General features: G+C 34.9%; 1 protein-coding gene across 1 annotated transcript in view; it reads left to right on the top strand.

Annotated features, from left to right (window-relative positions):
* LOC137477089 (sodium channel protein type 2 subunit alpha-like) overlaps positions 1-25,418 on the top strand; it is a 62,556-nt gene extending 37,138 nt beyond the window's left edge. The window contains exons 15-27 of the mRNA XM_068195764.1: positions 191-364; positions 1,178-1,534; positions 3,292-3,744; positions 10,053-10,170; positions 12,076-12,230; positions 13,375-13,548; positions 16,540-16,662; positions 16,918-17,199; positions 18,549-18,602; positions 19,396-19,533; positions 22,151-22,255; positions 22,660-22,930; positions 23,300-25,418. Coding sequence (XP_068051865.1) covers positions 191-364; positions 1,178-1,534; positions 3,292-3,744; positions 10,053-10,170; positions 12,076-12,230; positions 13,375-13,548; positions 16,540-16,662; positions 16,918-17,199; positions 18,549-18,602; positions 19,396-19,533; positions 22,151-22,255; positions 22,660-22,930; positions 23,300-24,483 — 3,588 coding nt within the window. The 3' untranslated portion in view covers positions 24,484-25,418. The remainder of the gene's footprint in view (positions 1-190; positions 365-1,177; positions 1,535-3,291; positions 3,745-10,052; positions 10,171-12,075; positions 12,231-13,374; positions 13,549-16,539; positions 16,663-16,917; positions 17,200-18,548; positions 18,603-19,395; positions 19,534-22,150; positions 22,256-22,659; positions 22,931-23,299) is intronic.
* Positions 25,419-27,446: the final 2,028 nt, after the last annotated feature.

The raw sequence follows: 27,446 nt of genomic DNA, 5'->3' as shown, positions 1-27,446 counted from the left end.
TTACATATTTATGCTACAGCTCATTTTGGTGTTGCTACTTACCTTCTCTGCGTGGTTCAGCTTGTAATAATTTTACTTTGTGGCGTCCTTCTGTAAGAGGGAGGTTACTTCTTACTTCATTTGTTCCTTATCTGTGGGTTCATCTTCTTCATATTCATCCATAAAGTAACCGTAACATCTTATTCTTCAGGTTTTTACTGGAATTTTTGCAGCAGAAATGGTTCTCAAGATAATTGCCATGCATCCTTTTAATTATTTCCAAGTTGGCTGGAATATTTTTGATAGTTTTATAGTTACTCTTACTTTGGTGGAGCTTTTTTTGTCAGACGTGGAAGGATTATCCGTTCTCCGATCATTCAGATTGGTAAATAATACATCTGCATTAATTATTGAATTATGTTTGTATGTCAAATCTATTCATATAAATAAGACATCTTTTAGTATACTTTTTAGTAAGTGACACAGGATATATCTGCAGGCATGTTTTAAAAATTATTTATCATTGAATACTGTGTGTCATTTTACTGTTCAGAAGCAAATATTCTTGCAAGGGAAAGAGCTGTAATTTTATTGTAATTGTTTAAACATGAATGAGTAAAGTTCAGTGAAATGTACAATTTGTTTAGTGTATATTGAGAAGTAGAAAACTTTGTAGTCTTGTTGACTTTCATATCTGGAAATAGCAAGAAGGCTAGAGGTATCCTTTTAAAATGTAGGAATTAATAAAATTCATGGGTTTAATGAATTTTTAGAAGATTCATTTTTCTTTTCCCCTAACAAAAAAAAAATATATATTTTATTAGAAAATATTTTTATTTTAATCTGTTTCTACATGTAATGTCCAAGGTGTATGTGTTCAGAATCCACTGTTTGAACAAATACAACCAGTATGCTTTTCTTTCATGTGGAATAGATATGCTAAAAAACCAACCAAACAACAACAACAAAAAAAAAAACCTCCAAAAAAAACCCCACAAAAAAAAAAAAAGCAAAGTCTAAAATATATTACAGTTTAAAAGTGTGGGTTTCATAAAATGCTACGGAAGTTATGTTTGTTGGAATATTGTTGAAATTTCTTCTTTTTGGTATTGCTGAGAGTCACTAGTTTGTAACAGGCCGTCTTCTCTATAGCATTTTTGTAACTACTGTAAATAATGCCTGTATTTTTTTCTTCCAGTTGCGAGTTTTCAAATTGGCAAAATCTTGGCCAACCCTAAATATGCTGATTAAGATTATTGGCAACTCAGTGGGGGCTCTGGGGAATCTGACCCTGGTGCTGGCCATCATTGTGTTCATTTTCGCTGTGGTTGGGATGCAGCTCTTTGGGAAGAGCTACAAGGAATGCGTCTGCAAGATCTCCAGTGACTGTGAACTTCCTCGCTGGCACATGCACGACTTTTTCCACTCTTTCCTGATTGTATTCCGAGTGCTGTGTGGAGAATGGATAGAAACCATGTGGGACTGCATGGAGGTTGCTGGCCAAACCATGTGCCTTATTGTTTTCATGATGGTCATGGTGATTGGAAACCTAGTGGTATGTAGCCAAAGTAATTTCACAATTCATTTAGAATATGAAAGGTAAGAGAACCAGTAATTAATTATAAAAGTATTACTGAATATGATTTTAAAATATGATTTTTATTATTCGGATTTGTTATGAGTATGGGTTTTGAAATGGAGTGTTCTCTTTGTTAGATTTCTGAGCCTATCTAGAGTCCTCGTCTTGGGAGATGACTCCACTCAGGGGTCCGGAGTGCAGTTCAGAGGATGTGGATGAGAGCGTGCAGCTCAGGATGCTCAGGGTGTTGTGGGCTACTCCTGCTTACCTAGAGAGGGAGAGAAGAGCAAGGGCACCCTCAGTGTTGGACTTCCAGAGTGAAAGTTTCCTATTGGCAGAAGGGGATATAGCAGTGCCTTTTCTCTCTAACAGATTTAGTCATTGCTTCCAATCACACTTAGGCAGGTTATTGAGCCTTTTTAAAAATCTTTTTCTGATTTCTCCTGTCTAAATGACTGCTATTGCATTCTTAAGACTCTGAAATATATGCCATTTTGAGACCTGCTTGCTGCGCTGCCAGCATTTTACACAAATGGAGTAAGGAAACTTGAATTAGAAGGAAGTTGTTACGCAGAAAAAGCCCCAGCTTCAATTACTTCGGATTTTCTTTTGCTTCTTCTCTTTTTTGCTTGCTATTTCATGAGTGCTTTCTACAGATACTTCTAACCTGGCCTGTATTATATCTGCTTTTTTCTTTTCCAGAGGAAAGCATCAGATTTGCACTAGTTTGTATAAATTTCTCTTTTAAAATGTTTCATTTTTTTTAGCTTGCCAGTATTTAAGACATTAATTGCTCTGCCTATTGGTCTGATTTTCTCATTCTCTCTGTTATTAAACATCTCTGCTTTAAACAATTTTCAGTAGCAGAAGAGATTTTAAATTAGCCATCCTGTAAGTATTCCTTAAGAATAAAATTTCTGAGAGGAATAAGGTAAGTTTCTTTAAATCAAGCCAGCCCTGCATCTAGTTGCACAGCCACTTGCTTCAGGATTTTCTACAAGTCTATTTTCTTACAATAAAGAGAACTGTGAAGTTGTTTGATTAAACTCCATAAGTAGTTTTCTAAACCAGAAGATTGAACTTTGTAGACTGAAGTATCCACCTATGTGAATATTTCCACAGTGTTTACTGTATTCTGATTTTATTCCATAGCTCTAGGAGAAGCTCTTACATGAGCAGACATCCCAGCTGTATGTTCAGGGCTGTTTTATGCATTTGTCTTCCTGTGTTCCCAAAACATTTTTTTATCTTCCAAGCTGATGGAAGAGCTGATTTGAAGATTTTAAGAGCGGGTACTCTGCTACTTTGGCATTTGAGTTCCTGGTAACCTCTGGGCTTTTGTAATTGACATATGTTCTATGTTTTGTTGTGCTGTGGAAAAGGATGACTTGGGGATTAAAAGACAGGGTGCATTCTTCATTTTTTAAGTTGCATACAAAAAAATTGTGTGAGTTTGGACCAGCACATAGAAAATGTGTTTTCTACACAGATCAGAGTGCTGCAATTTGCAGAAAGGTATACATGTTGAATCTGTTCAGACAGTACCAGCGAATCATTCATTTCTGACTTTCTATAAATATAAGCAATGTAAAGCCACAAATCCCCTCTGTTGAGGTATAGGGAAAGTGTTGTACTTAAAGTGCATTTGCATTTTCTTTACTGTGTACTTTCAGAATCATTACTGTAGATGAAAAGATGTTGTCTTTGCTCTTTTTCTTTTTTTTTTTAATTAGGTACTGAATCTTTTTCTGGCCTTGCTGCTGAGTTCATTTAGTTCGGACAACCTTGCTGCTACAGATGATGATAATGAAATGAACAACTTGCAGATTGCTGTTGCAAGAATTCAGAAGGGAATAGATTATGTGAAGAAAAAAGCAGGTGAATGTGTTCGAAGGTCTTGTTTGGGAAAACAAGCTACTGTAAGCCAAAGAACAGCAACAGATCAGTTGAATGATGAGAGAAACCATTGCATTTCAAACTGTACCATCACTGAACTAAGGATAGATACAAATTATGGCAAAAATGAAAATGGAATGGCCACTGTTATAGGTGGCAGTGATTATACATCATTCATAAACAACCCAAGCCTTACTGTTACAGTACCGATAGCTGTTGGAGAGTCTGATTTTGAACGTCTGAATACAGAAGAGTTTAGCAGTGACTCAGATTTGGATGAAAGCAAGGAGGTAAAATTTAAACATTTTGTATTTTAGATGAACAAATTATACTAACTGTATTGTTTCAATTGTAATTCTTCCTGCTTAGAACTGCAAAGCAATTGTAACTCAAGATTCTTGGACTGTACAGAGAGTGAATAATCTGAAGTGGGAAAGTGGAGTCCAAGAGAGAGGAAATCCTGGAAGAACTGTATAAATTTATGTGAATCCATTTATAAAGACGTTTGTAAAGCAAACTACCAAATTGTTAGTTGAATAGAGAACTTAGTATATATGTACAGAATAAAAAGTGACAAAAGACTGGGGTTTTTTTTTGTAATTTTATAATGTTTCTGTGAGCTAAATTTAAGTAAACTGTTATTTAAAAATATTAGGGAAGATATTAATAAAGAATATTAATATGCTTAAAGGAAAATCAGCATTTCTTTTACTGGATAAATTTTACAGAGGTGCTGACTCAGTCTAATGAGAGCAGTAGCAACAGTTTTCATATCCTGAAATCAAAATAATGGGGAAAGCCAAGGGAGCAATGTTTGTATTATAATGTGAATGTATCAACTAAAGAAAAAACAGAATTACTGAATGAAAAAAAGTTAATTTCTTTTTTTTTTTTTGGAGCAGTTTTAAACCAGTCATTTCTAAGAGAACCACCTCATTTTAAACTGGGTCATCTTTAGGACTGTAGTCATTTGTTAGCAGCTTCAGTCTGAGGGGAAAAGCAAAATCTTGGATTTCAGCAGGATTTTGGAAGACGCTAAAAATTCAGATTGCAATCTGTGGCTCGAGCAGACTGTGTCTGGTATCACCGCCTCTGGCACCTGAAGACATGAGGCCATAAGTAGAATATCCTCGCTTGTGCAGACAGGTGTACTCCAGTCTGGATTGCTCTGTCTGGGTTGTTCTGGTTTTTTGGTGTTTTTGGTTTTTTTTTTTTTTTTTTTTTTCTTTTTTTTGTGCGTATGTGGTTGGTTTTTGGGCATTCAATTTATGAATCTGAGAGATTTTTGATTGGTTGTGGGCTCGTTAGGTTTTCAGGTGTTTTGTTTTGAGCTGGCAGTTAATTTGCCAGTATTACTTCCAAAGTTTAGAAAATAAGTTTGTTCCTGGGAAGTGTAGTGAAATTAAATTTAGAAAGGTGTAATAAAATACTCTTCAGGTGTTTCTTTTATTGCAGAGTACAGTGTTCAGTAGTATTACACTATTTTTTTGTTATTTCAGTAGATTGTTTCTTGATCCTTGATTTGTTCCATCTACTTTTTGGAGATTGTGTTACTGCAGATGTTGCATTGGCCACTCGGTTGAGAAGACTGTAGATTACTAAGAGGCTTCTTTAAAGCAAAGCAGACAGTATTATTAACCCATTTAAAATAGAAACTGCTCTATGTAATGAAGCTATAATGTTCGCTGAATAGCTACTACAACTTTTACATATTATTTATCTGACTGAAGGATACTGTATTTCTTAGTGTTTGAATAAAACTTGGATTTTGTGGAAAGAATATTTAATCAATCTAGATTATTTAACTTTAAATCTACCACTTGCCTGTAAATTAGCCTTCAGTTGAAGACACCTATTTCTTCAGTATTTTATATTTTAGAACTGAGTGACAAAATCTCTGCCTTCTTACCTCTGATATTCAAGATGATACATAAGCACTAGCTGTTTATAAGATGCTGTTACCTAGTATCAGTTTTGACTTTCTCACGTTTGGAAAACTAGTTGAGAATTGGCAACCACAGGAGATACATAAACTAACAAAACCCTCCGTATTTAATGTACACTCGTTCAGAGTCAGTAGGGAAATTGTTCATTATTTCATGAATCCTTGAGAAGCCATTGCCAAGAAGTGAGATCAGATTTATACCAGAAGACAAATTGAGGAACTTACAGGTTTATTGCTAAGCATGAGGTTTTGTTTTTCATTGCTATGTCTGCTACAATCCATAATGCACCTTGAATTGTTTGAAATACTTTAAAAATCATTCAGTTAAATATTTAAAGATGCTGGGAAAAATTTCTTATGCAGAAGTTTCCATTTTTAACATGGTATGATTTACTTTTTGTTTTGCCTGCAGCTCTTTTCTCAAAGAAAGGACCTAGATGTATCCTAATTAGCATCTAGTGAAGACCAGGAATAACCTTGAAAATGAAATGCAAGGAAAAATATATTTCTGTTGTTTTGAATGTCTAGTTAATACCACTTAAAGGATACCTAAAGCTGAAATAGTGTGGGTGCATCTGTAGTTGTTTTTTGTTTGGGCCTTTTTTTTTTCTTCTGGAGGAGGAGGATTTGAGGGTGATGGATTTTTGGTGGTGGTTTGGGCTTTTGTTTGTGGGGTGTTATTTATGTTCAGGCCCAAGTCCAGTATACATCTACGAGCTTCGGACGTTCTGCTAATCTTACCTCTTCCATTACATATGTGGATATGCCTAAAGCTTTAATCCACACCTAAAAATGTTATGTTCTGCAAATGTGTGACATATCTAGAAAACACATATTTTGAGTAAGTAGGAATCCACACTTCTGTTTCCAGTACTCAAGCAACCTCAAGGTACCATATTTTAATTTCATTGCGTACCATTCTCTCACAGGAGTAAAATCAAGCTGGATCAGTCAAGACTGGTGCTTTTAAACCAGGCAGAGCAACGTGTCAGCATGTTTACACAGGTTACCTAAACAAATCATACATATTTGATCACTTCTGAGATTGATTGGCCTGCATGCTACTCAGCTCCAGTATCTTTTCCCCCATATGTTGCAATGTAGTGGGAACATGCGCAGCGCTCTGTAAGATGAGTCCCGTGACTCACATCACAGCATGACCGAGGCCAACACCCACACTTCTCTCCTTGTTGCGTCCTTGGTATTTTCTGTACTATTTCTGTGGCATTACGTGCATGCTTTGTAAGTTTTATTATTGTTAACTGAATGATTAAGCATCAACAATTTTCAAGATTAAAAGAGGTTAACAACCTGTGATTTTATGACAGTGGAAAGGTTGTCCTCACTTGATGTTTTCTGTTCATCTGTTGTACTATGTTTTTAGCTGTCATGTAGATATGAACATTTTCTGATCACGTTCATTTGACCAATGCCTATGCAGTATTACATATATACAGTTACTTGTATGCTGAAATATTTATATCTTTTATAGAAATAGTTTTGTGTTTGTTCACAACATTTTTGTAATTCACATTTCAGTTTTCTCATATAAGCGAAGCTAAAATATAGGATGAAAGATGCACTCCTAGGAACAATCAAATGTATTTTTTATACATATGCATAGTTCCTTTGAATATAGCTATAATGATTTAGTTATAGTCTAGTCATGAAGTTTATATATGTCTGCAAGGTTGGAAGATAGGCAATCATTTATTTAAGTTTTGTTCTTCAGCATAAGTAATTGTTTCTTTGTGAACATAATCCAGTTGCTTTATTTTTATGAAGACAAACATAAAACATTAAATAAAATTTCTATGCAGATGCCTAAATAAATCTGGATGGTTTAACACTATATAAATAAGGATGTTCAAACAAGAAAGAAATATAAAATAGGAAAACTTGGGATAAGGATCAAATGAAGACAATTTTTAAAAAGACAAAATAGGAACTACTACACTCCCAAACCTCTAAATTCAGGAACTCTAGAACCATAAAATTTACAGGTTTTTATTTAGTTTAATTGTACCAAGATATGAATTTCTTATTCCTGATGATCTTTTCTCTATAGTTTGACAGTTCTGTTCTTTACCATTGAGATAATCCTTTTGCAAATGCAACTTGTGTGCATTTGTTGTGGAATCATTGTATTCCATGTATTCTTTTGTACTGTATTATATATTGGAAGTATTTAGGTCTCTCTGTGTGTCCCAGGGGATGGTAAACAGTTCAGAAGTAATGGAAAAATACCTTTCTGGGGATTTTTGGAAGCTATTTTCGAAAAGGCACTTTAGTAGGGAAGAGTAGAATGGTAATATCCCATCCTAGTGGTCCCAGGTATGAGGGGATGAGTCTTTTTTGATGGATATTGATTATGTGACACTGCTCCTAACCCAGGCTTCTGCTTACATGAGTCTAGACAAGCATAGAGCAACATGCAAACCAGTAAACTGGGAGCTTCCAGTCATTTGACTGAAAAATACACAAACCTTTTTCATTTGGATGTCACTTTGACTTACTTACCCTTCCCTGCATAACAAGGCAATACTTTTTTCTAATAGATATGTGTGCCAATTTTTTCTAAGTTAATCCATTCAATCCAGTGCATTGTGTTCATACAATGTGGCCTTCTTACCTCTGTTTAGTAAACTGAACAGCAGCTAAGGGCCCTGGAAGTTGAAGGATGAACATTTCTGTCTTTCCTAAAAGTTCTCTTCCTGGAGTGGTTCCCCAGATCAGTTAGACTTCTGCAAAGACTTCTGTTGTAAATAGCAAAGACACTAGCTTTCTATTTTTTAATTAGAGGTAGAAACTCTTCTGTGCATATTGATTTTTACAATCACTTTTTTTGTTATTGTTTGATACCTGCATCTTAGTGAAAAGTGTGAGCCCCTCACATAAAGAACCAGTGTTTAATTAAATCTGTAACTCTTCAAGAAGTAGGATTATGCTCTACACCATCTGTAGGAGAAAGAGGAAACCAGACTACCTGGTTTATATCAAAATAGTTTATGGAATCTCTAGTTTTATTTCTAGAGTAAAGAAAATTGCCTTTTGTAATTAAAAATAAATTTTTAAAAGCTCTAATCTCTGATTCTTCTACCATGAGTTATATGAAATGTATAACTTCATGTTCTAAATACATTGATTCTTTTCAGTTACTTTTGTGTTTGTGGTTGTTCATCTTTTATGCTTTCATTTGAATTAATGTCATTTGCTAAGCTAACAGTTCAAATTACTTAGGGTACTTCACTTTGCATTAAATTTTTATTAATGATATGACACAAAACTTCTTTATTCTTAAAAAGTATATATTCTAAAAATAATAATTTGACTTATTTAAGTAAATTTTTTTAGTTTACTCACCACCACTACAACATTTTGCAATATATATGCTATGTCATGGAATGATGAAAGCAGCATAATAATAGAATTGTGGAGGGCATATTGTGCTATCCCTGGGTTCAGTAGAAGTAGTGATAGGAAATGTTGTTTGCTGTGAATATTGCTATTTTGAAATTATGTTGCTAAAAAGAAAATACATGTTTACTGTAAACATTAGTAATATGGGAGTTCTATTCCAGATAATCACTTCGTAAAATAATAGGAAAGTAGGCAATATAGCAAAACCATTTTTAATTAAAGTTAATGCAGAATACTGGGTTATTTATTGTTATCATATTGTCTGTCTTCTTTCACAAACATAAAAAAATAGTTTATTGCCAAAAATAATCTTGTCCTTTCGCATTTTACAATTGAGGTGTAAGTACAGTTCGATTGGATAGTAACTTGTCTGCATTTATCTCTTAAATATTTCTTAATCATAAAAATCTAACTGAATTAGTAAAAGTGGTAATGATTTGACAAAACTGAGGTTGTTTTATAAAGTGTGCTTACATCATTCCCTACAGACATTTACTTGTGTGACTTCATTACTGATGTTACATAGTTCTTGATAATAACATTGTAAAATGTCAGAGAATGCTGTCACCAAAACTACTCTGATTTAGTTTGGTACTCATACTTTACTTAAGTGTACAGGACACCACATCTTCCCTTAAAATCTCCACATTTCTGCAATACACAGGCAGATTACAAAATAATATATTAAGGCTTATTCTTGTATTGGAATGGGGGTGGGGGGTTGTGTGTGTGTATGTTTGCTTTTATGTTTGGGGATCACTTTTGGCTTATGTGATACTAGTTACTAAAAAAGAACCAAAAATTATTTCTGGGTGTTGACTGTACAGGTATGTGTACCAGAGTAATGGGTAGTTTCAGAATGCACAATGTACTACATATGTGCATTGGCAAAAAAGAATGCAAATTAATGCCAGTTGAAATGTATAAGAAAGTAATAGTAGAAAGCAAAATAAATAGAATATGTATCAGCAAATCAACTTGGTAACAGTTAACTTTCTAGAAATTCTGAAATTCCATTAAAGATTCCATGATATACTGTGCAATCTCTAGATAAAGTGGACAATTTATGCACATTTCAACAGCATTGACTGCTACATGTGGGTGTTTTTTTGAATTTCTGGTGAAAAATATTGTTCTTCTTATTACTGGCACATGGTGTTGCATGCTTAGTTAATTACACTTCTAAAAATATAAATATCAATAAAGTAAAAATAAATTGAATTTTATTTTCAGAAGCTAGATTTTTCCAGCTCATCAGAGGGAAGTACAGTTAATTTAGCTGTCCTTGGAGAAGAAAAAAGTGAAACTGAACCAGAAAAAGCATCAGAACTACAAGCATGTTTTACAGAAGGTATGGAAATAAAATTTGGGCCTAGCAATTACATTTTGCTTGTTTGCAGAAAGCATTGACAGTTCAAGGAAGCTATTTGCTACAGCAGTCCTGGATCCTAATTCATCAAGTCTTAGGGTATAATTAATTTTGCCTACTGTAGATAGCAATACCAACATCTATGAAGTACTGTTTGTTAAAGCAAAGTTCAATATGTGTGTATGTAATCATTTATCATATTTTTAAAATAATCAGTAGGCACAATTCGATAAACTTATTCTCAGCAGACAGTAATTCTGTTGATTTAAATTACTTTGTCAGTAGTGAAATCTGCAAGATCAAACCCTACACTAGGCTCACTTCACTGAGAAATTTAAAAGGGAATCATGTGATTGATCACTTCCTAGGGCTAGAAAGCAATCCAGTGGGTGATTCAGATTATCCACCATCTTTCAGTGGAGAGTTTGACTCAAACAATAAGCTTATTTTATTGACATTGCACCATTAATGGGGGGAGAGTATATATAAGTATACCGTGGATTAAAACAGGTGGGTGACATCCTATGTATCTATCTAAGTAAAGAAGTCGTAACAGCATACTTGTATGTCCTTAAATATTTTTATTTATTTTAGTTCTGAATAGCTACATCTTCTAGGGGACTACTGAAATTTACTATGTAGGAAAGAATTTCTGGTTTTTTGCGATATTATGGATCTTAAATTCTGTTTAAATCATGAGTAAAATAATTCAGAACAAAATATGGTCCAGGATTAACTCTCGTATCCTGTCCATACTTTTTAGTTTACTGTTTTGCAGACATCTTGGGTTTAGGCTAGGACTTTGTCCTTTGAAGTATTAATTTACTGATCTTTATAAAACCAGAATTGTTTGTCAGTGTGGGGCTGAATTGACTAAATCAAGTTCTTAATTTAAAAAATTCGACAAAAAAATGTACCTTTCTCAAATAATTTGACAATATATTAAAATTCTTCCTTATCCTTGTGTTATGTGATACCAATTCCTTCTTGGGCATAAGATTCATTTTTTCATAAAGTAAACATTTTGAGTGGTTGAAGGTAAGGTAGCTCATGTTTTTCATAGGGGCATCTGTTTTAGCTGAGATGATGAAATACAGTGTAAGTTATTTGTAACATTAACTTAATGACACAACGGGAAAACCAGAATGCCTTTGGGATCCATTTAAGTCATGTCCACTTGGTTTTGTTTCTATGTGAGTAATAATTTTTAAGAATTAAGGAGGCTACTCCTGGCTAGGCAGTTACTGAGATTCATTGCTAACAATGCCTTGAGGCCCCATGATAAAGTAGGGAGCTCTCCAATGTGAGGCAGACTTCTGTGGACAGTTGCCATAGATCTGTATCACACTGGAAAAGCTCTCATTATCTCCTGTTAAAACATTTCTTTATGTAAAGAGTTATCCTTTGTCAGCCCACGGAGCATCAGTTTTTCCTCAGCACAGTATAAATAGTATTTATGTCTGATTTATTTGAACCTTTTTTAAAAGGCAGATTTTTTCTTAAAAGAAGAAACTTCTGTGGTCTTAAACAAGCATGTGTAAGTTGCTATGTATACTCTTTGTTTCTGCTCCTTCACAATTTGCATATATTCTTTAATTATCTGTATATAAACTGAATAATAGATATTTTTAAATGTGTTTGTAAATGAAAATTAGCTCAGTTAGATGACTGTCCTTTACTATAAGCTTGATGTTGCATCAGAGTAGAGGAAAAATTGTGTACACTCAAGTTTTCCTACCTCCAGAGTATAAAATTGAAAAGATAAGTAGCGTAAGTAGCTTGAAGTAGCTTGAACTTCATGAAACAGGAGCTAGCTAAGAAGGATTTTATTTTTCAGGATAATGAAAATTCTACCATATAACAGTTCCTTAATTTTTGTGCTGTTAGGCTGTGTACAGAAGTTTAAATGCTGTAAAGGCAGTACAGAGAGCACAAAAGGAAGAATTTGGTGGAACCTTCGAAAAACCTGTTACAAGATAGTAGAGCACAATTGGTTTGAATCATTCATTGTCTTCATGATTCTTCTCAGCAGTGGTGCTCTGGTAAGTAGAGCTTGCACCCATAGAAATAGTACCTATAAAAATGTTTTATCTAAGAGTAGTATTATAACACATGTATTCCTTAAGAATAAAACACAAAGTTGTCTTTTAAGAGAACTTGGAACTAAATTCCCAGAATATTTTGAGTATTACATTTAAGTTACATTACATTAAAATTCTGACGAATGCTAGGTGATGTGTGTGTTTAGGAAAATGCTAAAAATCTTGTTTAAGAAATTATAAAAATCATGAAAATGGAAATGTGTGCATGAAACAATTGTTCCACTTCAAATGAAAATTGTCCCCAAAAGCAGATACTGAATTCATCATATTAGTTAATTTTTTGCTACAGTTTTAGTTGCTGTACTTCTGGACTGTTACATAGGAATACTTGAATTTCTTTTTACTATTCTGCATGACATTTAGTGCTTCACATATTTGGGTTCATTTTGACATAGGATTTGCTATATATTGTCTTGAGCTCTGCTTCAGCACCTAAAGCACCACATACTTCCCTTCCTTCCTCCCTGACCTTGGTGTTTGCAAGGTAGTTTATCTCACTTTTTTCCTTCAGTGCTCATACTGCCATGCAGTGCTTTGCCCTTTCTTAAATGTTCTCCCAGAAGCACCAACGGCTTTTTTCTTGTGCCCAGCTGTTTCCTGTGTGGGCTCAATGGTGGAGCTGGCACAAAGCAGTCTCCTGGTCTCTTCTCGTAGTGGCCACATCTCCAGCCTCCCTCTACTAAAACCTTGCCATCAGCACCTAAGATAGGAATTCACTAGAGATAATCAACATAAAATCTGGTCTCTTGTTAATTGATGTTGATGTAATAATGAGAGTGGCTTCTGACAGAACCTGGCTGGGCTTTTCAGGGTGAAAAATTATAATTCTGTGTTGACTATTACTGAAATTTCTAAAAATCTTTTAGGCAACCTCAGACTTTATATTGTAATTCCATTTTCAGGCAATAATAAAATCTTAAATGCAGAAAGAGTGTAATTATAATTTCTGTTCTTTTGGTTTTTCAAGGTAAAACATCTAAAGTTGAAAGTGATTTTACTTATCTGTTTTCATTTAGTTCTGACTTAATTTGTAATTTTCAAAGACTTTTCAATATCTGACCTATATGTAATCCATTCTTTACAGGCTTTTGAAGATATATATATTGAACGGCGCAAGACTATAAAAATCCTGCTGGACTATGCTGATAAAATCTTTACTTATGTCTTTATTCTGGAAATGGTGCTAAAATGGATAGCCTATGGTTTTCAGACTTACTTCACTAATGCTTGGTGCTGGCTGGACTTCCTGATTGTCGATGTAGGTACTATGCTTTCTAAGTAGTCTGTTTCTGTTGTTTAGGCAGGTCATTTTATGTAACTTCAATCTGATAGAGATACATGCAGTGAATAATGTAAATTTGGTTTAAAGGAATGGAAAATTACATACTGGTGAATAGGATCCTACTGCAGTTATCCAGTGTGTAACTAAATCTGCCTTTATGCTGTGTTCTGTGTTTTACTGTGCGGGTCCCAGCTGGTGAGGGAGCACTGTTTACAGATCTGATTTCAGTCTGCTGGATGTGGCAGCAGAGAGCAAGGGGCACACAGACGCAAGAAAGGAAAGGGAAATTTAAGTGAGCACTTGGGGTAGGGCATTTGATCCTGGGCTTAATGGAGCACTGACAAAGAACTGCAGGGGAGAATTGTTTTTCAACAGTAACATTAAAAGCTAGTGTTGACATTGCTCTCCAAAGAAACTAAATTAGTGACATTGCATGATATGATCATTTAAAGGAGTTCTTTCTTTTTGTGAAGATGTTGGACTAGAAATTCAACAAGTGGACAAAAGAAAACTCTGTTGATTGGATGGTATGTGGAATCTAGGACAGAAATTTTATCCCTTACCAGTAGAACTGAAACTTACCTAATGCTCTTTTTAAAGTAGGTTTTTTGGAAGGAAAGGCTCAAGTGGTGTTTGTTATTTGTCTTCCTCATTTAACTGTGCTTCTCTTTTCAGTGAATCCCCATTCTTAGCAAATGAACTAACTCAGTGACATGAGAAAATATGTGATATGTTTTTTCTGGGATATGCAGTTTACTGCTTTTTACTTTCATGGCCTCTCCATTTCTTCTGTTGTGAACTCCCAGTAAATACTTACACCAAGAATAAAGCCAACATATTCCCACAACAGATGTACTGACCTGTCAGAAACTTAGCAAGTATAAAGGCCCTCCCCTAAGACTAAATTTTCCAAAACAAGATAACATTAGCACATAAAAGGAAAAAAACTTATGATTGTCTTTGAGTAAGGCTTAATATATAATTTTTGTATACTTGCTTTCTTTGTGAATGCTACAGCATTCTGATTTTTCTTTATTATAACTTAAGTGAAAAATTTTGACAATTTTATAATCAATGGGAAATCAGCAGCAATCATCTAGATAGATTCTGTCACCTTTGCATAAAATTGTAGCCATGTTTTAGACTCTTTTCATATTGTGAATAACCAGACACTATGTTTCCAGAAGCTTGTGATACATAAATGTTGAAATTTTATTCCATTACAGTGGTCACTGGTAAAAAAGAAAGAAAATTAAACAGAAATAAATAAATCTATTACTATTTAAGGAATATTCAGATTTAATGTCTCTGTACAAGCCTGTATTGGGAAATGTATCTTGAATTGAGTTTTAAGATCAATTCTTCTGATCAGGCATATCATATATCCATGTGGATATATGATTCATTTTTCAGTGATTTCAGTGCTTTCATGTAGCCATCCTAATCTTTTGTTTAGAGTGTCTGCATTTTGTGGTCCTGTAGCAACAGATTTTCTAACAATTCATGTTGGGGGGTACCATCGGCGGTTTTCCATTAGCTGTAACCTCAAGGTTAGACTGGACAGCTCAGGCTGATACTCTGTTTTGAATGGAGAATGCCTTACTTAGCAGTACATTTCCAGTGTTTGACCTCCTATACTGTAAACTCACTCCTTCCCACCCCTAAAGACGTGGTGGTCTGGTTAGCTTTTTCTGACATTATTGCCAGACTTACCTGTTATTGTTTTCAGCCAGTAACAAGGAATTTTAATTCTTTCTCTTCCTGCTGGTTTAGCATGCAGGTGCTGCCCTCAACTGCCTAAATAGATCTTTATCTTTCTGTCTTATGCCTTTATCCAGCTAAACATTGAACAAATTTGCCATACCAGTACCAGTCAAGTTAAATTGTCACTGCGAGACATTTTACAGAATCTTTTCAGGCAAACTGTTCTGTACCTAGCAGCCTAAACTGTCCAGCTGTTCCCTGTTTGGGAAAGAATTTATGGTATACAGACAGAAGTTCTTACCCATTGTGTTGTTTACAGTTATTTCAGAAACAGATTATTAGCCCTGAAACAAATAAAAATGCTCGTTTTGCTTAGCTTTCCATGTGCAATTGCAAATAGTATCACAGAGAAGAGCAAAAACGGGATTGGCAGCTTGCTTGAGCTACCCTTAGAGGAAAGAAATCTGCAGAAGACTTCCTTGTGTAAACACAACAGGAGATAGCCATCTGGAGTGGGAGGCTCAGTGAGGACACGAGTCATTGACTACCACTGGAAAACAGCAGGAAAATCAATTTTTGAGCAGTTAATCCAGCTGTACCGAAGGTTTCAAAAAGTCTTGTGGATTAAACCCTTTCTTCCACAAAAGTAGGCACATTAGTTGTCCAAAATAAAAACAATTTTAAAAATCCAAAGATTTTTACAGCTTGTGATAACAGTGTGCTTTTGTGCAATTATACTATTTGGTAGCTACAAGAACAGAAAGTTGAAATGAAGCTGAGGTTGGGATTCTGTCTCGTGTGCATCATTACACGATGTTTTTTAATGTTTCCCCTTCTTTTTTTGCAATACACCTTTTGAATTTTCTGATTTTCTAATGTTATATTTAGGATTTCTATATGTAGAAGCTAGTTTATAACTGGTATCACAGGTTGTCCAAACCACAATCAAACACATGGAGGGAAAAGAAATTACTTATTAAAAAAAAAAAATGTACATACACACATAGTCCAATACAATCCACAGATAGTATTATGGATTAAAGTATATTTTTGTTCAAACTGTTCTGAAATTTACATGCCGTATTAGACTAACTTTTTCTTTTTTTTTCTTCTTTTTCTTTTTAATTTATTTTCACTGAAAGATTAGGGACCTTGTGAAATTTTTTTCCCAATATCCAGATGAAAATTTTAGCCCTCAAGGCATTTCTATTTTGAAGCTGTTTAAAAAAGAAAAGTACTTTTGTTTTGTTTTGTTTCCTCTAGGTCTCGTTGGTTAGCTTAGTAGCTACTGCCCTTGGTTTCTCAGAATTTGGTGCAATTAAATCGCTCCGAACATTAAGAGCTTTGAGACCTCTAAGAGCTTTGTCACGCTTTGAAGGCATGAGGGTAAGGAAGAAAAAATGGGAATAATGTGTAAAACAAATCCCTAAAAGTATGCCAAAATATAAAAGCACAGAAGAGCACTAATTGAATGTTAGTAAGGCCAATAGTAGCATGTTTGGTTATATGACATGCATTACTCCTTTTCTATTTGCATTACGTCAGTGTAATGTAATGTTTTACATTAAATCATCTTCTAGATTAAAAAAAAATAACCATTGTGTTGGTTTTAATTTTTTTTTTTCTGTGTTTATTGACTAGGTGGTTGTGAATGCTCTTACTGGAGCAATCCCATCCATTATGAACGTACTTCTGGTTTGTCTTACATTCTGGCTAATTTTCAGCATTATGGGAGTAAATTTGTTTGCTGGCAAGTTCTATTACTGTGTTAACACCACAAATGGTGTGATGTTCACACCAGAGCAAGTCAGTAATAAAAGTATGTGTGAAAATATGAACAGAACTACTGGAGGTGTTCGGTGGAAAAATGTGAAAGTAAACTTTGATAATGTTGCAGTTGGTTATCTTTCTCTGCTTCAAGTGGTAAGTGCATAAATTTTCCAGCTTTAGTTTTAGTTGTGGTATCATTTAATTCCATTATTTTCAATGTTATTTTAAAATAAATAAATGAATATAGATTTGACTTTATAATTTTGTTCTATAGAGCTAATTCATGCTGTGATTGTAAAAATGTGATACATTCTCTGGCCATTTTGGAACAGGAGGAATATCTAATATTTACCTGATGGATAAAAGTTTGCTTGGCATCCAGCTGCTAGTACCTTTTCAAATGCTATGGAAATGCAGAGAATGTGGATTACCCATCATTGGAAATTTTTGATGTAGTGAAAGATATCCCTGCCTGTGGCAGAGGGCTTAAATTAGATAATTTCTAAAAGTCACTTCCAAGCCAAACCCTTCTATCATTCTATTATTTTCTTAAGATTTCTTGGGACTACTTACCTTTTACAGTTTTTTTCTAGGACTGTTGCCATATTCTGTCTGAAAAATGCCGATAGACGGTGGCTGATTTTTTTTTTTTCCTGGAAAAGTCCTCCAGTTTTTTGGTAGTCAGACAGTTAGAACTGTATGCCACCTTGAGGAAAACCAGGCAGTGTTTGGGAAGAGCTGGTGTTGGTGGCACGTGCTGCACTCAGGGCAGAGGAGTGGTGCCGCTCAGCATGGTTCCATCAATGATGGAATTACAGGGGAGCCAGAGAGCTGGGGTGTGCAGGGGAGGTCCTGGAGGAGAAGCAGTTGATCCAGGCTGCGTGCTGGCTCTGGAAGGAGCACAGAGCTGTGTGTGGTCCATGGCCCACTGTGGTCCCCATGGACACCGTGGCATACTGTGGACACCGTGGCACACACTTTTAGGATGGATGAGCTACTGAGTCCTTGGGCAGCTTCACTCAGTCTCTTCTTGGAGCTCCTTGTTTCCAGTGGAGTGACCCACACCATCCCTGTGCAGGTGGATTAGCTGATCATGCAGGTTCCCTGTATCCTGACATCAGGGACTTGGCTTTACTGGGTCGCCAAATAGCACAGTGCCTTTCCTGTTAAGGTAATACTTTACAGATGGCAACCAGCACATCACATTTCCCTGGGAGATAAACTGCTGTCTCTCTGGTATGATGATATTGATTACAACTCATCTCACAGAGAGTTTATATGAATTTCCATGAAGATTAGAATTTATTCAGTGTTTTTTAAGAATTGGGGGGAGATATTCCGCAGTAATGAACTTCCTGTGAATGCTTCACTTGTAACACACCAGACTTTTAATATTTTCTTCATTTTTATGAAAAGAAATACATTACAGAAGACATTGCTTTATTTAGAATGTTCTCAGAACTGGAGCTTTGATAGAAAATATTAATAAATTTTGTTTTTAGGCAACATTTAAAGGATGGATGGAGATTATGTATGCTGCAGTTGATTCTACAAAAGTGAGTGCAATATCAAATCTGCATAAAAATAAAATTTACTGAGGGAAAACAAATCTAAGATTGATGTAAGGCTTCTTGAATGGCAGTTGAAATGAGCTAAAATATAAACAGTTAAATGTAAAGTCCTGATGAGTTTTCTACAATCTATGCCCACAAAATGCTTATACTTTTATCAGGTAAAAAAATTATAGCTGTAATCTACATAAATTATTACTAATTTAATAATTCTTCTGTAAAAATCCAAACTAATGAGATGTGGTTTTCTATTAATTTATGTCTGAGATTTTACAGATCAGGAAATAAATTGTTTTGTGTCCTCAAAAATAACCCAAATAGTCAAGAGGCATCACTGCAAAAGCTAATCCAGAGCTGCAGACTCTGATGATCTCAAAAACCGAATTTGCTAAATTTTGCCTCTTTTTCTTTTAATCTTGATATTTCTTTGTATCTCTCCTCAATCCAGCTCTTGATTTTGCATATAGTCTATAGGAACTGAATTGCTTTTGAGATTTGCACATTTCTGTCAAATTTAGTAGGACCTACATGAAATGTCAAATGTCATCAAAGAGAACAGACAGAGAGGGAAGGAATGACAAGTCCTGCAATGTGTGCAATTACAGAAACCTGTATTAAATAGATTTTCAAGTTCAAATATGAGGCCAGTGTAGTGTATGCTCCAAAAGAGTTGGGTTTACCCCCTGTCCATCTGGATGCAACTTCTCCTCCTGCTCGGGAATCTTTGATTTTCTTCACTGTTATTTGTGATGCTTTGCTGTTTTTCTATGTTACATAGGCAGAGAAACAGCCCAAGTATGAAGAGAACCTGTACATGTACCTTTACTTTGTGATTTTTATTGTCTTTGGATCATTTTTCACCCTAAACTTATTCATTGGTGTCATCATAGATAACTTCAACCAGCAAAAAAAGAAGATAAGTACCACATGTTTCATTTTCACAATACTTCATTGTTATTGAGCATTCAGCAAATGTATGCAAGGATAAATAATAGTGTCTGAAATTTCACATAGTAATAGAAAAAAAAAAGAAATCAGGTTTTAAGATTTTTGTTTGTTCAAAATAATTAAATAACAGTATTTTCTTTTTAACACATTTGAAGTAATTTAAAATTACACTTAGTGTTGAGTGTTCTCCACATCCCTGTACAGCCCAATGATATGTTGTCCATCAGAAAGTCATGTCTTTGTTTTTCTTAACTTCACCGTGCTGTGACTAAGCAATGTGAAAGTGCAGATGACTTAAGCAACTAAAAGGCAGGAAAGAAGAAAATATGCAGAATTTTAAATTTCAAAATTGATAGGGAGATAACATACAGCAGTATTGTGAAGGCCTCCCATTACAGAGACTAACACGTTGAATGCTGAAAATACTTCTCTGTATTGTAAGATTAGAGAGAATAGAGAAACTGTATTGAGTTAGTGAATTTGCAAGAAAAAGAAAATGGGTATCATTTGAAAATGTGTAGGTTTTCTTTTCAACTTAAGCCGTTTCAATTACTTAAATGAACACAGGATTGTATCAAGAGCTCTAGAGACATGTAAATAGGTGAAAAGGCAGGCTGTGATGGCAAATTAAATTGTACTTGCTATTTAAACCACAAATGGTAGCATCTTCATCCTTCAAAATATTTGCAACTTCCTTGGAGTGAACTGCAGGGGCATCCAGTACTTAGCAGGAAGGTAGATCCATTTCTCATCCTTGGAGAGCAAGACTAAGGTTATACACATATTGTTGGCAATTTTGGCAGTCGATATGTAACAAGGTTACCTTACTGAGTAATGAGGTAATTATAAATTTTATTAACTTCACTTGGCAGACACTGTCCACTGGAATCATCATGATTCAAAAGGCAGATAAAGGCAGATAAAGGTTCCTGCTAAATGGCTTTTTCTGGCAGTGTGGTATACACCCCTTGTACATTTGCAGCTGTTGCAAGTCACCAAGAAAGTAAAATACTGGACATACAATTAGGCTGGGGAAAATTCTATCTATATGGTATTATTCACTTTCATGTAGCAAATTAGCAAGCATTAGTTATGTCTTTTGAATGTATAGGTGCATCTGTATGCATAGAAATGTGCAGATCACACAGTTCATGGCTACCCAGCAGTATTTTTCTTGTTTTTTTTTTTTTTTTTTTTCATATCACTGACATTTGGGCATGTTGGGATATGAATGGGAAAAGACCTCATGTTGCAGTATACTGTCTCTGTGTAGTTAAACTTTGCTTTTCTGTGGTTCCTGTGTGCATCCTACTTTCATTACATTAATTCTGTGAGGGAGGCAACATTCTACTGTCGATTTCCTAACTGGTCCTTAAGGGTTGTCTTGCCTTGAGGCCTATATTCTCCCTAGGGACAGCACACTGAGACAAGGATGGCTTGTTCAGCCATTACATCAGTGAGACAGCAGAAGAAATCCCCAACCCGTTCCCACTATTTTTATGGCTTTTTTCTTTTATTCTTTGTTTCCCACTGAGTGAAATCTTCCAACAGTCACAGCACATTTCTACCATAATTATCAAATCAACTTCTTGTTTTTTTTCCAAAACTCTTACTCTCCAATAAGTTAATTTTACTTGAATATTTGATTTATGAGGAGAGTCTGTTAGAGATGGTCTCTTTTGACTTCTGAATCTTTATGTCAATATATAGACACAACTGAAATTTAAACACACCTTCATTCAGACTTATCATTACTTTGTCTATAAGATTGACACTACATTTGACAAATTCAGTGGGACAAAGTCATAGAATCACCCCTGGCTCTGAAGTCCATTTCCATATGCCGCTGTTTTGATGTCATGCATACCTGGAATATAATTACAAACAAATGCATGAAAGGAAAAAAAAAGTTACTTGTCAATATAAATTGTATTTCTGATAAGTATTTCCATGTGTGTATTACACCAGTCTAGAATTCCTTTTATTCAGACAAGAAACCCCAAATTAAACCCATGTTTCTGATGATCTAGGTACAATGTAGGGGCATGTTCAAGCTTCATATACACTGTTAGTATACCATCTGAATTGAGATACCTATACTCAAATGGTAAAATGCACATCCTGAAAAGCAAAATGAGTAATTTCTTTCTCTTTGTATGTTTTACCTGAAGGCATATATGCTCACAGTATATCTTTTTACCTTTGAAGCTTTTCTATTTCTGGTAGATTGATTTACAATGTGGAGTTCATGATGCTAGATTTATAAGAGTCTATGAAATGTGTATTTTGCAATTTGGGTTTAGTTTTTAAAATTTATTTAATTGAATTAATCAGGTATGTATTTTTTAAAATAAGAAATAGATAGACGTTTTGGGGATTTTCTTTGTTTCATAATTTCTTTCATTTTTTATTCAAGATTCATCAGATATTTTAACAATCTTTGAAATAATTATTATGTTTTGCTTTTGGTAATATTGTATAAGAATGAATAAAAGGGTCATTTAAACCATGTTCTGCAATGCTGTGAATTAATGGATATGAAGGCTTGGCTGTAATCAGATTTGGGGTTTCTTTTATTAATTTACCTTGGAGGCCAAGACATTTTCATGACAGAAGAGCAAAAGAAATACTACAATGCAATGAAGAAGCTGGGATCCAAGAAACCACAAAAACCAATACCTCGACCAGTGGTAAGAATTGTGCTATTCTTATGTCATCTATATTTGGTGAGAAATCACAGCAGTACATTAATTACAATAAAATTTCTCCTTTAACTCTAAAATGGTTTTGGCCTAATTAAAGTTACCCCTCCATTCTGAATTGAAATATACATGTGTCTGTTCTGCAGGAAAAATCTCTCATATTTGTTAAGCCTGAGGAAGTAGAGAATCAAAGAACATGAAGAAATATAGGCTTGTTGAGTTTTGAGAGAAAAACTTGGAACTGGCATATAAGTTACTGGACAATGGTTTTCTTAGATTTTTGAGCTTTTTGCTTGGTTGTATATTTTGGGAGAGGAAGAATGAAATGGGAGGGTGGAAACAGATGTTTATTACATAAAAATACTATAACCTTTTATTTTTTCTTCCCTCAGAACAAATTGCAAGGTCTGGTGTTTGATATTGTAACACAGCAACTATTTGACATCACTGTTATGGTTCTAATCTGTCTTAACATGGTCACAATGATGATAGAAACAGATGACCAGACTGAACTGATGCAAAATATTTTATATTGGATTAACTTGGTCTTTGTTGTCCTTTTCACTGGTGAATGTGTCTTCAAAATATTTTCACTCCGTTATTATTACTTCACCATTGGCTGGAATATTTTTGATTTTGTGGTTGTTATTCTTTCAATAATAGGTAAGAAATTCTTATATTCAAAATGAAATATAGATATATGTGTATTTAATGTTTTATCTCTGTCAAGTTGTGCAAATTAGAGGAGTTAGTTAATTTTAATTTCTCTTGATTATTTAGGAAACAAAATGCGTACTTGAGAGTGCTAACTTTCTTAGTTATTCTGTATCATTTTTAATACTTCTAAATTTGGGGTTATTTTCTAATAGTGCTGGGAAGAATTCTAAAATTATCCATAGGAGATAAAATTTATCTCCAATTATATTTTCCACTAATTCCACAACTAGAGCTGGGGAGGGTGTTTATACTTTTTTGTGGAAAATGTAATCTGTGTTAAAACTTACTCTCTTAATTTATTTTTATGTTTCACAGGTATGTTTCTAGCTGAGGTGATTGAAAAGTACTTTGTGTCACCCACTTTGTTCAGAGTCGTCCGGCTTGCCAGAATTGGTCGAATCCTGCGCCTCATTAAAGGCGCTAAGGGAATCCGCACTCTGCTGTTTGCTTTGATGATGTCTCTTCCTGCTTTGTTCAACATTGGGCTGCTGCTCTTCCTGGTCATGTTCATCTATGCGATATTTGGCATGTCCAACTTTGCCTATGTCAAGAGGGAGGATGGGATTGATGACATGTTCAACTTTGAAACGTTTGGCAACAGCATGATCTGCCTGTTTCAGATCACCACGTCCGCTGGCTGGAATAATTTGCTTAACCCAATTCTGAACAGTGGGGAGCCAGACTGTGACCCTAACAAGGCTCATCCAGGGAGCCCTGTGAAAGGTGACTGTGGCAACCCTTCTGTTGGGATTTTCTTCTTTGTCAGCTACATTATCATATCCTTCCTGGTAGTGGTGAACATGTACATTGCTGTGATTTTGGAGAACTTCAGTGTTGCTACTGAAGAAAGCGCTGAACCCTTGGGTGAGGATGACTTTGAGATGTTTTATGAGGTTTGGGAAAAATATGATCCCGATGCAACACAATTCATTGAATATAGCAAACTGTCTGATTTTGCAGCTTCTCTCGATCCTCCTCTTAATATACCAAAACCAAACACAATTCATCTTATTGCAATGGATCTACCTGTGGTGAGCGGTGACAGAATTCACTGCCTTGACATCTTGTTTGCTTTCACAAAGCGTGTTTTGGGGGAAAGTGGGGAGATGGACGCCCTCAGAATACAGATGGAAGATCGGTTTATGGCATCCAATCCATCTAAAGTTTCCTATGAACCAATTACAACCACACTGAAACGAAAACAAGAAGAAGTTTCTGCCACTATCATTCAACGTGCTTACAGACGTCATCTTCTAAGACAGTCAGTAAAGAAGCTTTCATTTATGTATCAGAAAGATGGGGGTGATCAGCTCATCAAAAATGATATGACTGTTGGTAAGCTGAGTGAAAACTCATCTCCAGAGAAAATGGATATGTCTGCATGCACCACAGCTCCACCTTCTTATGACAGTGTAACAAAACCAGAAAAGGAAAAATATGAAGATGACAAATCAGAAAAGGAAGACAAAGGAAAAGACAGAAGAAGAAACAAAAAGTAAAAGGCAGATGTTATCCTTGATGAATGTTTGCAAGCTTGAAAATATGGTTTTTGTCACTAGCACTATTACTGGGTGATGATGCCAAAATTACAGGTTTTTATGTATTTACCCACTGCTGCAGTCAATGCCTATCCAAGACAATGATCCTTCACTAGTAAACTCTTGGTCTGTAACAGGGAAACAAACTTGCAGAACAGTAGTTTTGATTATCAGCTGTTACTAATTGAAAGGAGACACAAAATTTCTACTTGGACTATAGGAAACCTTAATAGGTCCTAATAAGCCTGTATTTTTGTGGAGTAAGTGTATCCGCTGTGTACATTTCATCTCTTATCCGTGTTCCACGTGGCAGTTCTTGATGATTTCGTTTGTTTTAATAACATACTGCTTTATTAATTCTACCCTGCTGAGAAAAAGAATCTAAATACTCTTCATTTAGATAAATACTAAATAATACTCTTATGTGCAGAGAACCCAAATGTCAGGAATATGTAATTGTGGTATCATAATAGAACATAGTTCTCTTGAAGCCACTTCTAAATGCAGAAAAACAGGATTCCAGATTACTGAACCTCAGGGTGTAGATCAAAGAAGCAGCAAACTATAAAAAAAACCTAACAGAGTCCAGATAAAGAATTTGTCAGCAAATCAAACAAGGGGATAATTCTTTCAGAAAATAGGTAGGTAACTTAGTCTTTTAAGTTTACTATATTTAATTTTATTACCTTTTAGTAGTTCTGAATTTATTGTACTGTACATTTCAGATACAGTGGTTTAAATAAATGATGCTACATAGAGCTCCTGTTTGGAAAATTGTGAAACTATGAAAAAAATTACTTTCAGAGTACAAGAGAGCTCATAATTCCTGAAACATTCAAACAATTATTTTCACATAAAATATACAAATGCCAAATTCTGCCTATAGGAAAAAAATTTTTTTAAAGTGATCTGTTTTGACCGTGTAGTATCGTGAGTAAGTTCCATACTTTATTCAAAAGTCTGTTGCTACACTTCTTATTTTCCATGAGTGTATCCTACTTAGAAAAATAATCAAAGCTATGAGTATAAGTTGATAGCAGAGTACCTTTGGGGACAAATACTACTTTAATATATACCTGAGATTTAAATTTCTCTACTTTGGAAGGATGAATCATAGAAACACAAAATATGTACTTGAGAGAGGTGGTTTTGACACCCTCTTGGGAATTTAGTCAGGTTTCCACTGTAATGTAACCTTCTATAGAGAGCTGAGATGACTAAAAAAATGTAGTGAAATCAGCTTTGTCCTGCACTGGGGTTTAGATGTTTTGGTTTTTTTTCATTCAGGCTGACACTATACATGTAAGTAAAATACCCTCTGTTATTTAATCAGTTGTTTTACACAGTGGTACCTTTTTGAACAAAGAGACAATGACCTAATTACCGTATATGTGTCAAATATAACCCTAGTAAGTTAGATTACAATATTTCAGTAGATAATATGATATATTCTGTGATACTTCAAATAATTGGAAGCTCTAACTGATGCATGCTTGCTGCTATTATCCAACAGCTGTTAAAGTCTAACATGGGAAGAGATGTGAGTGGTAAAAAGAAAAACTGTTTGACAAGACCATCATTCCTCATACCAGTAAGCAATAGTTTGCTGCTGTTAAAGATTTTATTTTGTGTGAGTGTTGTAATCAGCAAATATGCCATAAGGTAGTGGACTATACAGGACAAATAGATGGCTTAAAATAAGGGGCTAGAAGAAAATTATAACATATGTCTATTATTTTTATTTTAAAAATAGTTTTATTTTATAACATTTTTACTATAAGAAATTGCACATATTTTCCTGTTGTTATTAATATTTATTTCTGTCTGTCTTTGGCACTTTACTGTTCAGAAACCTAATATACAGCGTGTTATTGAAAATTTCTGCTAATTGCTTTAAGCAGCTTTTAATAAGGAATAATTTTAAAACAAATGGACAGTACAAATTTTTTTTCTGATCCATAGGTAGGCCTTTTTATGTGAAACAAGATAGAAGGCCTTTCTTTATGTTATAATCCTGACTGTTGATTTTCAGGGTAATCTTAGTCATAGGAACATTGCTTTTTCCCCAGAGTTAATCTCACACTGTCTGCTTTGCTTATTGGTGCACACTGCAGTAGAAACACTTTAAATATAATTTGTTATTCAAAAATCTTCCTTCATGAGGATGAATAGTGGACTTGTGCAATGGACAGTGAAACACTTTGCATTTCTTACAAAAGAACCAGAATATTGATGGGCTCCTGCTTTTATGGAAATTATTGGCTCATAGTGTACTGATGAACTGCATGCAGGAATTTGTTTTACCAAAAATAACTACAGTGCTAAAAACCCAAAAGAATAAAGATGATCTTTTTATGTAATTATTTTAGTCTTTGTCTTTTATTGTGTGAATTTTATAATGATTAACAACTAATGGTTGGTAAAATTAAGGGGGAGCCACTTCAGCAGTGAGGTGATTTAGACATCTAGATCACATGTTGCTTCATGACATAGCTCAGTATCAACTTGTCACCATCAAGATGAAATGAAATGCTGATGTTGTCCTGTCCAGAGGAGTTTTTCTAGAATTCAGAAAAAAAAATGCATTTCAACTATGTGTCTTTTTGCCAAATTTTTGAGTTGCCCAGGAAGAGCTCCAGTGATATTCTCTGTTGGGCAAGTCAATGTGGGATGGCTACGCAGCTGCTCCTGCAGACACTGCTCACCCTGGGATAGGGCACCTGGGATCTGTCACCAAAAGAACCCCATGGGAGCATAACAGAGTTGCTTTAATTCCTTTCCTTCTGAGGAAATCCATGCTTGCCAAGAGGAGGGAACAAGAGCTATTGGAGGTTTCAGTGGCCGTGTCACAGCCATCGTCAGGCAGCTGATGCCTTTGCTGAGGCTCTCAGGCGTGGTCCTGGCAAGAGGCTGCTGTGCACAGG

The sequence above is a fragment of the Anomalospiza imberbis genome, chromosome 7 (genome assembly GCF_031753505.1).
Source record: "Anomalospiza imberbis isolate Cuckoo-Finch-1a 21T00152 chromosome 7, ASM3175350v1, whole genome shotgun sequence".
NCBI classification, from domain to species: Eukaryota; Metazoa; Chordata; class Aves; order Passeriformes; family Viduidae; genus Anomalospiza; species Anomalospiza imberbis.
This window is presented reverse-complemented; position numbering and strand designations above follow the sequence as displayed.